Source organism: Penicillium cosmopolitanum, assembly GCF_028827165.1.
Source record: "Penicillium cosmopolitanum strain IBT 29677 chromosome Unknown utg000004l:1.0-4361866.0:1.0-4365735.0, whole genome shotgun sequence".
Lineage (NCBI taxonomy): Eukaryota > Fungi > Ascomycota > Eurotiomycetes > Eurotiales > Aspergillaceae > Penicillium > Penicillium cosmopolitanum.
In genome coordinates this window covers 2858124-2870027 of record NW_026622674.1, presented here as the reverse complement: position 1 = coordinate 2870027, position 11904 = coordinate 2858124, and the positions used below count along the sequence as shown (strand labels likewise).

The window sequence follows — 11904 nt, the reverse complement described above, 5'->3', positions numbered from 1 at the left end:
GCAGACTTGTATACAATCCGGTCTTCTATCTGGTCTTTGCGTCTTAAATTTGACACCGGCGTGATGAATTCCCATCATACTATGAAGAGTGGAAGAGACGATCCGATTGCTTTGCTGAAGATGGATGGAGGATGGGAAGGGACATAGCACCGGCTAAATTCTACGTGTTTCTATTGGCAGCAAAACACGCACAGGCCCGAGCTCGGACTTTAAAGCGCGCTCGGAAAAGCAACCGGAAAATGCCCAGTTCACAAAATGTCCCATTCTCGCAGCTATTAAGCGGGAAAATTATTGTCGGTTTCCACCAATAGTTTTTCTTTCTCTCTCTCTTTGGCGTCATAGCTTGCTCCATGCCGACTTTGGGTGATTAGTCGGTTGATTTGGCCTGAATATTTGCTCGAGATCAACAGATTATCAAGCACAAAATCCTGGGTTTACTCGGTACGTAAATGATGTGTGGTTTGTGGCTAATAATGTCTCAAGGGCGATAACTCATAAACATCCAATACAATCTTCGAACTGGTGGTGCTAGTCGAAAACAGCTCTTCGTTAAATCTATTGGTTAATAGCAGGCTTGGTCTTCTCTGTGTAGCTTCTAGAGGCTTAAAGCAAGAAACGGAATCCTCGGACAACAGCCTGTCCAGGTAGGCCATGTTCTTCGTTCTCGTTCTCATGTGCTCTACTTGGGCCAATATTCGTGCCCTCTTCTTCGTCCAGTTGCTTATTCAAACGCCCAAGAACAATTCTGATAACCGTTGCAAAGAAAATGGTCATGGCACAGAGGGCGAGATTGTGTGAAAAGGCAGCGACGAATCTTGGGCTGGCAGAATCTTTAGAAGAAAGATTAGCTGAGTTTTCTAGTATTTTCCAATGTTCGATGATATTTAACTCACCGGGTAAAGGTATGGTGTATAGATCTGGCAAACGTTGCTCAAGCAGTTGATGAGAGCCAGGGCTGCGGCTCGTTTCGTGGCAGGCCGGGGCAGAACTATCGACGTGTCAATATCCTAGCCTGTCGACATCCATCCACTGGTTTAACTTACTATTCGAAATGTATCCCAGACACACCACATATCCTGAATATATACCCCCTATCATGAGGCACATAGCACTATAAAACGTGGTTAGATGAGGAATATGTATTTCACGGTTCCCTCATTGAACAACTTACACATATTGACCAGCAAATGAAGTATTCGACAATGCAATGATAAAGGCAACGACGGCCACGATGGGTGGCAGTGCGATATGTAGATATCGCTCGCCCGTCTTATCAGCGTGCCACGCATTAATCATAACCAGGATTGCACCGATCAGGTATGGAGGTGTAGTCAGAAGAAGAGTCTCGACAGTACTCTTTCCCAGGCCGGCCATGACACTATGATGCTGATTAGCTCTGCTAAATATGACTGTATATGAGGATACTGACATTGGAAAGAATGTTGTGACAGCCCCAGCGGAGGTGAGGCCGTAAATTGCACCGAGCAGCAACCAGGTTTTGTAATCCCTATTCCTCCATGATTAGTTATCTTTCTCGTTATATTATGTTCAAGCAGACATACGTGAAAGCAAGTTTTGCGCCGTGGAACATGGACTGATGTTCACTATCAACCCAGTCATCTTCACCGATATCAGCTTCCAGTCTCCAGGCGGCAAGCTCCTTTTCCTCCTCGGTGAGCCAGGAAGTTGTCCTCGGCAAATCTGGGATAATGAAAATAGACAAGAGGGCGACGAAGACCTTTGTGGAAATTAGATTGAGTTAAGAAGGACCATTGGGATAGTCTTTGTGCCTTACCGTGAGGGCTCCTTCGATTATGAACAGCCATCTCCAGGCGGCAATACCGCGGGCTCCTGCCAATCCATCCGTGATTCCTGCGGCAATGAGACCAGAGAAAGCTCCGGAAATCAACGACCCACAGTACAAGAGAGCAGTTCGCTTTCCAACCTCCTTACGCGTATACCATGCTGTGAGCAAATAAAGACAACCAGGCTTCTTAACGTTAGTCTTGAAATCACGAAGAATTGGAAGGGCAGCTTACAAAGTATGCTGCTTCAACAAAACCGAGAATGAATCGACAAGCTAAAAGCCCTCGAAAGTTTCTTGTGGCAGCAGTGGCGGCAGAAATCGTACCCATGCAAACATGCAGCCTGGGAGATAAATTGAGGGTTTTCCGAATTTGTTCAGAATCATGTTCGAAGGTACTGTCCTTTGAGTTAGGCTCAAAAGGCTCATTTATTTGCCAGGAAAGGAAGAGGGAGGAGCGAACCTTGCATCAACAGGTAGCCAACGAATAGGATGCTGACGCAGGTCTAGAGCCGTCAGTAAAAACATCTTGGCTTTTTTTTTAAAAAAAAAAAAAAAAAAAAAGAAAAAGAAAAAAAGAAAAAGAAAAACAGAGAGGGTGAAAAAAAGAATACAAACGACGTACCTGATACTGATTTCCTTTCAGATTAAGGTCTTTATCGAGACCGGCGAGCTTTGCTGATGCAATGTTGTTGCGATCCAGATAGTTCAGAATGTACATCACGACAAGCATGATCAGTAGCCGTGCATCGATCTTTCGCACCAACTTCTTCTCCATCACCTCCCTCTCTTCTTCAGTCATGGCAAGAAGAAATGTCGGCATTCTTCCGACCACCTGGCCTGTGGCATCCTTATTGGCAGTATACTCAACATGGTCAGACCCGGTTCCCTTCTGAGCAGCCATTTTGAAATGTGAATTAAGACGCCTCTAGATCTCTTGTCGCTTGGCAACTCGTGTTGACAAACTCAGAATTCTGGGGGTGGCCATTCTATTCTGGGCCAGGCTTGGCTGGCTGACCTTTGTACTCCAGCTCCTCCAGCCGCGGAGAGCAATTTCCGGGGTGAGGATGTGAGGATGCGGGGTTGAGCGACGATCTGCTTGGCTTCGGCTCGGAAAAGTGAGATTGTCTCAATCGGGTAAACTGACCGTGCCATACGTCAGCCTGAAGCTGGGAGTCTTAGTCAGAAATTCACTCTGATACATCGGATATTATTATTTCACAAAATAGACTACAATATTAAGCTTCAAACATCTTAGTCCCAAGCGGCTGCCGCGCAGACTGATGTACTTATTATGATAGTATCCTGACAATTCTGAACGGTCTTTAGTTTGGAGGAATGTGCCACTGGTCACCTACTCGAAATCCTTGTGGAAATGGGTCTGTTGAGTCAAGAACGACCTGCTTGAAGCTCGTGATCCAGGCTCGGCCTTTCACAGTAGGCAAAACAGCCGGATATTCTCCGACCTTGGTGGTTCCACGAATGCGGCTAACAAATTCAGTGCCAATGATGCTGCGGTGCTTGAATATCTCCCCCTTTTTTTTCACCCCTAGCATGCAGCACAGCTAGACGCGCACATGTCCCCGTACCACAGGGACTACGATCAAATCGCCCTGGAGAAACAACAACGGCATTTGATGCTACCTTGAATCCGTCTTCAACTCTCAGGGGCTCGGTGAATTCCAACACGCTGAATCCCTTAATTCCAGAGTTCTCGGGGTGTATGGGTGTATATGCCGCTTCCACGGCGCGTTTGATACGCTCGCCGATTTCTACTAGCTGGCGAGATTGTTGATTGTCGATCATCAAGCCCAACGAAGCTGCATCCACTAAAACATACATCATGCCACCATATGCAATGTCAACAGATACCTGTCCGATTCCAGGCACCATGACTTTATAATCGAGTTCAAAAACAAAAGATGGAACGTTATTGAACTCGACACTCTTGCATTTCCCTGCCTCACACTCGGCAGTGACGGTCACCAGCCCAGCAGCGGTGTCCAGAGTCACTTCAGTGAATGGCTCTTTCATAGGGATCATCCCTGTTTCTAGGAGCACTGTGGTGGTACAGATTGTATTGGACCCAGACATGGGGGCATACTCTTGCTCTCCATGATCAGGAAGCCGACATCTGCGCGAGGATCGCAAGCCGGGAGAATAAGATTGGTGTTGATCGAAGCCCTGCCTCGGGGCTCGTTCAGAAGAAGCTGTCGCAGGCCATCCTCTTTGGTCTCAAAATGTACCAATTTTTCGTACATGGTCTTTCCGGGGACATCCAGAACTCCACCAGTGATCACATCCCCAACCTCACCTTCGGAATGGCATCCGACGATCGTCAACGAGCGTGAGAAGGGCATCGTGCCGTGAAACTGGGGGGTTTGACGCGGGGGGGAAAAAGTCGAAGAAATAGTTCGGAAAAACTTTCAGTGAGGCCTTTTTGTTGGACTATCGAGAGGCGTGGGGGTTTCTTTTCTCGATTCTTCGAGACACGGATTTGTGTTGTCGCCATCCATGAATTCCAAGGTTATATATGGGGGAAATCGGCGAATGCCTTCCCCTCAGTCAGAGGATCCATAATAATATGTAATCGGGATCACCTTCCGTCCTGTTTGCTTTTTTTGAACTCTCCTTTTGTTAAAAGGTATTTCTAATGGACCAATCCTTTCTCGCTGGCGCTGTAAGCGCTCTGAAATGTCGATTTCTCCACTGTGTCCAACTATGCACGGGCAGGCCCGGGCTCAAGTGATCACCCCCCCCGCAAAGCCCACGGTCCTGCATCTCATTCACGAACTGCTCATAAGTACCATGTTTGCACCTTGCATGGCCAAATGAAGGCAGTTCTAACTCGGCAGGAAACACTTGCCTTGTGGCTATTATTGGCCTGGCCGGAAGGGGGTCCCGGTGTCGACCCACAGGGGCACGCGAGACAACATCCTGTCAAGGGCTGCCCGGTCTTCCATGGCGCGCGAGACAGGACTACCTTAGTATTTGGTATCACTGTGAGTCGACGTAGAATCAAACTTCCCTTTGAGTTCTAGTTGTAGAGAAATCGATATTCACCCCCGACGCGTTGCGGAGAACGTATGACCCGATCACGTGGTCTGCCGCAGAATGAGACGGATTTCCGCCGGATGAACAAAAGGGGATTTCAATCTGCCTCACCGTGATTGATTGAAAAGTGATATCAACTATCAACCGGCGACCCCTGGGGCGCACGTCGCATTTGAAATCCCCGCGATGGACTGAGTGTTGTTCAGCCTCCATGTTACGCACGAACGGGGCTCGATCTCGCCTAGGATGCCTCTCCTGCCGGCGTCGCAAGAAGAAATGCGACGAGGTAAAGCCCACCTGCGCAGCCTGCTTGCGCAATGATCTTCGGTGTGTTTGGCCAGATCCAAGCCCACCGGCCAAGGGATCTGGTGTAGGATCAACCCTGCAGCAGCAAGCAGCTTCCAACGCTACCCCCGTACCCGCTTCAAACGCGTGGGCCTTGGCTTCGTCTAGTGCGCATCGCAATTTACCGGTTGCCACCATCCCTGCGTCACTGTCTCCATTATCTGTGCCTGGATCAGTGCTCGCTGGAGCAGAAACTTGGAGACTTCTCGATCATTATCTGAAAGACACTGCGAATCGACTCACGTGTTTACAAGATAGCGCCAACCCATTTCTTCATACGCTACTGCCCGTTGCTCTGGGGGATGAGCTGCTAATGAATACAATTCTTGCGCTGTCAGGGGTTCATCTTATGCAACGGCTCCCTGAACTCAACTCAGACCTACAATCTTTGACCTGGTCAAGTTACACAATTGCATTAAAGCAGCTTCGAATTGCGCTGCCGGCGGCTTTCGATCAGGGCAGTAGTGTAGATGCAGCGTGGCGAGCTTTGCTTGTCGTCCTCATATTTTATCTTTTGGAGGTAGGTATTCCTGTGCCATGGTAAGGACATAGACTAACCGGTATATCAGGCGACAAGGGGTAATGATCCTAAAGCGATGCAGAGTCATCTAGAAGGCGCCCATCATTTGATGGCCTATGTGAAAAATTCAAATATCACTCCTACTCAACCCAGTATCGTATCTTTCGCCACTGATCTTTACATTTACAACGCTGCCCTCGCATCATTCACGACGAATTGCCCTCCGACATCCATTATGTTACCAAGCACCTGGACAATCTCTTCCTCTGCCCCAAGTCCTGAGATTGGAGTCCTGTGCGGTTGTGCCCACGAGCTATTTACTTTAGCCCCAATGGTCTCTGCCTTGCTGTGGGAAGAATCATCTCAAGTTTCCTCGCCTACTTCCTCGGATCAAACTTTCACCAACAAATATCACGACTTACGAGCCCAAATCGAAGAATGGAAACCCCGCAGCGAGCAGGAAGAATTAGTCCTCTGCGCCCAGCTGTATCAACAAAGCCTTCTTCTCCTTCTAGACTCTCGGTTTGCCCGCGAGAGTTCCCAAGAATGTATTGACCAAGCATTCCAGGGTCTAGAATCGTTATTATCACAATTACCGCCCACCTCCCCCATCGCAACTACAGCCACATGGCCAGTTTTCGTTTTCGGTGTATATGCCCAGAACCCGCATCAGAAAGAGCTTACCCGTACATATCTTCGAGACCTCGTCAGAGTTTTTGGGATGGGAGTTATGGAAGCCGCGCTTAACCAATTGGAGGAGGTATGGGCGGCAGAGCCAGGGCAGATTGTCCCTAGCAGGTTTTTTACGAACGAACATGAGCTGCTTATGCTTTGCTGAGCACCTGTATATTATCAATATTACCCAATCAAAAATTCAAATATACCACATCCAAACCCTCAGTGAGCCTACAGACATACAGATAGAGGTAACTTCTAGTAATTTCTGTAATATCGGTGCAATCCTCTACGTTAGAACATCTCTATACCGAGCTCCACGCCTATCAATGGGCCGAAGAGCATCTCTGATTCTCTTGGTTATTCGCAATATTTACCTATTCAAACCCAAACCTTCAGGCCCTCTCGTTTCGCCTGCACCGATAAGCACTCTGCGCCGGTTGGACTTTCTTTTGGCTTATTATTATTCTAGGTCAAAGTATCATCTACTACTGATAAATCTATCATTGAGAGGAATATATATACGTTCTAATAAGGACTCGGATCCATCCATATCATAACGGGAGTGTCAGCCACGTTCAAAATCTGCGGGATGTCTCGTCCTCTTTGGGCAATGCAACACGCGTTCAATTAAAATCAAGTCTTTGTGCGGAGTATATTATTCTTCTTATCTCCATTATACCCAGGATTTCAATAGCTCTTTTTTCAACTTTCACAGTGATTTTTGTTCTGTTTCGAACTTTTCGGCAAACCGTCAACGGCCCCTTTCTAAGTCGAAGTCTGCTTGGCTCGGGTACTTCAGTCACGCAGAAACTCTCGCGATGTGTCAGTTCTGAGAGGGCAGGATAATGGTCCTATACTTTTAAAGGAACCTTGTTTGCAATATGCATGCTCCTGTTCATTATTATTCGTCTGTGTTCTAATTTAGAATGATAAAACTAATTCCTGGACTATAACAGGCAAGGGTCAGACTACATACATGCACAATCAATGGTTCAAACATATGCCGCCTGCCCTCCATAGGCGGACCGTTGCCCGATGATCTACACTCTGAAGTCAGTTTGAGTCACATAACATCAATCCTGCTGCATTAGTGCATCTTCGCAGTGCTTGGCGTTATAGTGGCAAGACGATGGCCCACGTTACACATTTCCTCGCAGGGGTGACACGGATGCTGGTCTTTCCAATCGTTGATAGAGGGAGTGACTCGATTAATCCGACTGGTCTGAATGGAAACTTCTATCTCTGTCTTGGAAATGGTCTAGTTGTCATTCTTCTTCACCGCTTGTACAGACAGTGGTGCTCGGGCGTCAAAATGATCAGCCTGATCGCTTGTCTGACCATAGAGAAGCATATTACGAGTCATTTCAGATAAACAAGCAAAACCGGGGCTCCAAGGGAGCTTGTTCTATGGTTAATCTGAAATCGATTACTTCATCTGGAGCTCTAGTGGATTCAAAGCGGCGGACTGCATGGCCCAGAACGGGCACAGAACCCGCCGCAGCCGAAGCGCCGGCTTGTCCCCCGAGACAACACATCAGAGCAGAATAATAAGATGGCAAACTTCAAGCAAGTGGCGTTAATGCAAGGCGAGTACCAAATTTCTGATTCTTTGAGGCCTAGTTATTTGGTGTCATAAATTTCTTTTGTTCTTGCAACAAGACCGGGTGACTTTCGCCTCGTGGAAGCCGGAAGTGTGCGGGGTACACGGCGACGCCTTCGAAAGCCGAGCCGATCACCTGAATAGTTCTTAGGACTTAAGTGCCTTCTTCATGACCGCGCGGGTTTCCTAGAAATTCTGGGATAATTTTATTTCATTTACACTTTTTTCTGTTTGGTTTTCCCCTTCCCCTAAGGGACCCAGAATGTACCAAACCGACGGTGTCGCAACAGCACGACAAAAACGGCAGAAGAACCCCAATCGATGCCGGCCAAAGTCAAAGGGAGGCTGTCAACGGTGTAAGCAGCGGCGAGTAAGTTAGAGGTGAACCGTGCGCAGCTATTTTTTTTCTTTTATGTCTTATGTCTTTGAGATAGCTCCATTTTGACCAGCAGAAGCTAACCCACCACTCCTCAGCGCAGATGTGACGAGACGAAGCCGGGCTGTCAGGAATGTACAAGGAAAGGTCTTGAGTGCCCCGGATATCAGAAAAAGCCCCTCGAGTGGCGATATGTCTTCAAAGATGAAGACAAATATGACGAGGCGGTCAACACCCCGCTTACGCAAACTTCCGAGCACTTCTTTGGACCGGGCCAACAGACCCCAGAGAGCCAGGACGATGAGGTTATTCACAACAAAGATCTACAAAGCCTCTGGGACGAAGCCAGTATGACATTATTTGATGAGCTACCGGATATCGATCCTTCAATTCGACTCGGGTCCAAGATGGATCCGATATTGAGCGATATGCCCATCACCAAGTCAAACTCTCATACAGATAGTCTGTCAGTCTTGCATCGCCGACTGGAAAACTCAGCCATACCATCTTTTCTCATACACATGCCTGCTATCCTCGTTCAATATTACTTTGACTACGTTTGCAAGTCTTGGTCATCCTTCGATTCGCCTTTGAATCCATTCAGAATCATTGTCAGCCGTCTCTGGAGTCGGAATGCAGCGATATACTATACCATCCAAAGTATGGCAGCGGCATCGCTCGCAAATGATTTTCCCGGAATGAAGGCGATTGGAATCCAGACGCAGCAACAAGCAATTGCATGCTTGCGTAACAATCCCCGGGTGGGCTCGTTACATCGAGATAACCAAGATGACGAGTATTTCTTGGCTCTCCTCATGATCGGAATGACTACGGCTTGGCACGATGCCGCTGACTTGGGGTTGGAATACCTCAAGGAGGCGAAGGACCATCTCACAACACAGCAGCAGCTTTGCCAAGATGCCAACTCAACCTTCGCAAAGCAATACCCGCTGTTCCAGCAGTGCCTTTTATACTGGAATATGCTTTCCGCCTTTGTGGCGGAAGACTCATTGCTCTTGACCGAAGAAAGCTTTTTAGAAAGACCCGATTCTGAAAACTCGGTATATTTGGTTGATGGTCAAACTTTACCTCACCCATGGACCGGCCCATTCTCCAAGTCATTGAGCCTCTTCTATCAGACTGCCAGAGTGGTTCGCCCTGCTCGCATATTATATCGTACCTGCATCGGTGATCCGGATCCGACCACGTTCGATTTCGCTTTCCTCATGGAGGAAGTTGATCTACGTCAGAAGGCTGAGCGTCTCGAAGAAGATATACTCTTCACGGGGTTCTCAACTTACTGCGGCCCCGTCGATATCGGCGATACGGATACCCCTCCTTCTCATTTTATCACGCTAGCGGAAGCTTATCGCTGTGCCTCTCTGCTACAAATTTATCACGTCTTTCCGGAAATTCTGGACGAAAGACTGCGTCTGAATCAAAGTGTTGACCGAGAAATTCCTCCGCTGTTTAATGTTCTCTCTTCATCTACCTCACATATGTCATTTTCATCCGGGGATGTCACGCGTCGCATCCTAGCCTTGCATATTGTTTCTCTTCTTAGTCAAATTCCTACGACATCGGGAACCCGATGTATGCATCCTGTTGTTCTGTGTTGCATTTCTAGCGATCTTGTGTTTTCAAATGATTCTGTTTTTGGCCCGGCAGCGAATGCGATTGCTAGTCTCAATACCCTGGATGTAGAAATTGCTCAGGCACGGCGCAGAGTGAGCTTATGGTTATCGGAGCTCGGTCTAATTCTTCCGAAGTTACGAATGCAACGAATCTCAGATGTTGTGCGGGAAACTTGGGATCGGGCAGATTCTGGAGTCCAAGATTATTGGTTGGATATAATGATTGAAAGAAACCTTGAAACCATTATGGGGTAGCAATACCCCCAATCCATAAACCAATGATCTTTACTAGAACTGGAGAGCAAAAATTGGAAATATCTATAGCAATTCTTGAAGAAAAGCTTAGCTTCTATCATAAGAAGCCAAGAGAATGACATCATGTCTATTATCTGTAGACAAAATAAGAGTGGAGGTCACTCGAGTCAACAGATCCACTATCTCCGGCTCGTTCCATACTAGTATCTTTCATGGACAGGCGTCAAGATATCAGGATGTACATACTTGCATGGCTCAAAGTACCCTCTGTGGCCCACATCTCGGGAAATTCCCGAGTTACTTCTAATTAAGCAATGCCCTTCCTCTATCTAATCGGGGAAGGTGTATGGAAAGAACCATACAAACTTTTGACAAAACACTAGCGTGACCCCGACCTTCTATGACGAAGCTGATTGCTTCGAGCACCCCTGAAATCCTCTGGGGATCTCTTCTTATAGATTAGCGTAGCCGCCCTGCATTAGTGTAGCCGCGCTACATGACAGTGCTTTCTATGATAGTTAGCATCTCTTGAAACAGGAATGAAGATAGGTGATTCTCTGCCCTATCAATCCAGCGATTGGAAGGAAGCCAGTTTACTTTAGGAAACGTAAACCACTTTTGGCCTACTATTCCATTGCAAGTTCATATCGTATCCGTGCAGGAAACAATTTTTTCATCGTCATGACGCTATTTCTGCTGCTTTCTATCATGAAAGTCATATCGTTGTCCTCACACTGGGCAGCACAACAGTACCCACAGTTTATAAATTTCGGAGTTTGCATAAGCATAAATAGCCATTGTATTAATTATCTGCGCTATTGCATTCACATACTGCCGTCACCGTCAACGATCGGTCCAGGTCAATATGCGAAGGGGTAGTCGATTACTAGTACGGATTAACTATAGCAGGAGATTTCTTCTGGACTGCAACGCCTCCGAGAACTCGCAACACTCAGGGCTCCATAGATATTAAACATGAAAAAGAATTGAGAGATATAAATGCGTCAGTTTCCAAGATACCTTCTTGGGAATTACTAGAAATCCTTTTCGGGTTTGGCAATGCCACTCAGTCAAAGTGGAGACAACGTTCTTCCCGCGTTTCAAGCTAGCCTACATGAATTATTACGAATGTGCTTGACTTATGAATCCTATAGCGATAGCAAAAATAAATCCCGCTCAGCAGCCACCTCAAATCCAGTCCTCTAGGGAAAATACTCCCGAATGTAGAGAATGTAGGACTTGAGTCGTTTCGTAATGAATATCCAGAAACCTCGGTACGAAACGACCAGTTCCGGGGGCTGCTGGCCAAGATCCAATGAGAGCAGGCGGATAGGCAACCTCGCCCCCTATTTCATGCCTAGAGAGGACTGCGCCCCGTCAGCGCCACTGACCCGTCTCCAAGAGGCAGTCCCCGCCCGTATCAACACTAACCCGGATAATGCGGGGTAGAAGGCACGCGATGTCTGATTTGCTTATCTCCAATCTCTTGCCTCACGTTTAGAGTTCGTAGTCTTTCCCGTTCCTCATTATTTCGCGCGCCCCGGTTGCGGTGACATCGCTGGTATATAAGCCAGTCATGTGGAAAGGGGTCCGAGTCAGATTCAACCCTTTCGATATTCTCCGTCGCGCCGGCGAAGA

At 47.4% G+C, this 11904-nt stretch overlaps 4 protein-coding genes across 4 annotated transcripts; 2 read left to right on the top strand and 2 right to left on the bottom strand.

Annotated features, from left to right (window-relative positions):
* Positions 1 to 770: 770 nt before the first annotated feature.
* N7509_002465 (uncharacterized protein) lies at positions 771 to 2708 on the bottom strand (the record flags this gene model as incomplete). Its single annotated transcript, XM_056627102.1, has 8 exons — positions 771 to 830; positions 894 to 988; positions 1044 to 1111; positions 1172 to 1378; positions 1430 to 1507; positions 1563 to 1738; positions 1796 to 1990; positions 2430 to 2708. 8 exons carry the CDS (start codon positions 2706 to 2708, stop codon positions 771 to 773), a joined length of 1158 nt encoding a protein of 385 aa, XP_056492897.1.
* Positions 2709 to 3129: 421 nt separating this feature from the next.
* On the bottom strand, positions 3130 to 4164 carry N7509_002464 (proline racemase family protein; the record flags this gene model as incomplete). The annotated part of the gene is made up of 3 exons (XM_056627101.1): positions 3130 to 3353; positions 3394 to 3855; positions 3909 to 4164. The coding sequence occupies 3 exons, from the start codon at positions 4162 to 4164 to the stop codon at positions 3130 to 3132; spliced, it is 942 nt and encodes a 313-aa protein (XP_056492896.1).
* A 905-nt stretch (positions 4165 to 5069) lies between these two features.
* N7509_002463 (Zn(II)2Cys6 transcription factor) lies at positions 5070 to 6561 on the top strand (the record flags this gene model as incomplete). Its single annotated transcript, XM_056627100.1, has 2 exons — positions 5070 to 5723; positions 5773 to 6561. The coding sequence occupies 2 exons, from the start codon at positions 5070 to 5072 to the stop codon at positions 6559 to 6561; spliced, it is 1443 nt and encodes a 480-aa protein (XP_056492895.1).
* A 1702-nt stretch (positions 6562 to 8263) lies between these two features.
* Positions 8264 to 10266, top strand: N7509_002462 (uncharacterized protein; the record flags this gene model as incomplete). The annotated part of the gene is made up of 2 exons (XM_056627099.1): positions 8264 to 8371; positions 8476 to 10266. 2 exons carry the CDS (start codon positions 8264 to 8266, stop codon positions 10264 to 10266), a joined length of 1899 nt encoding a protein of 632 aa, XP_056492894.1.
* Positions 10267 to 11904: the final 1638 nt, after the last annotated feature.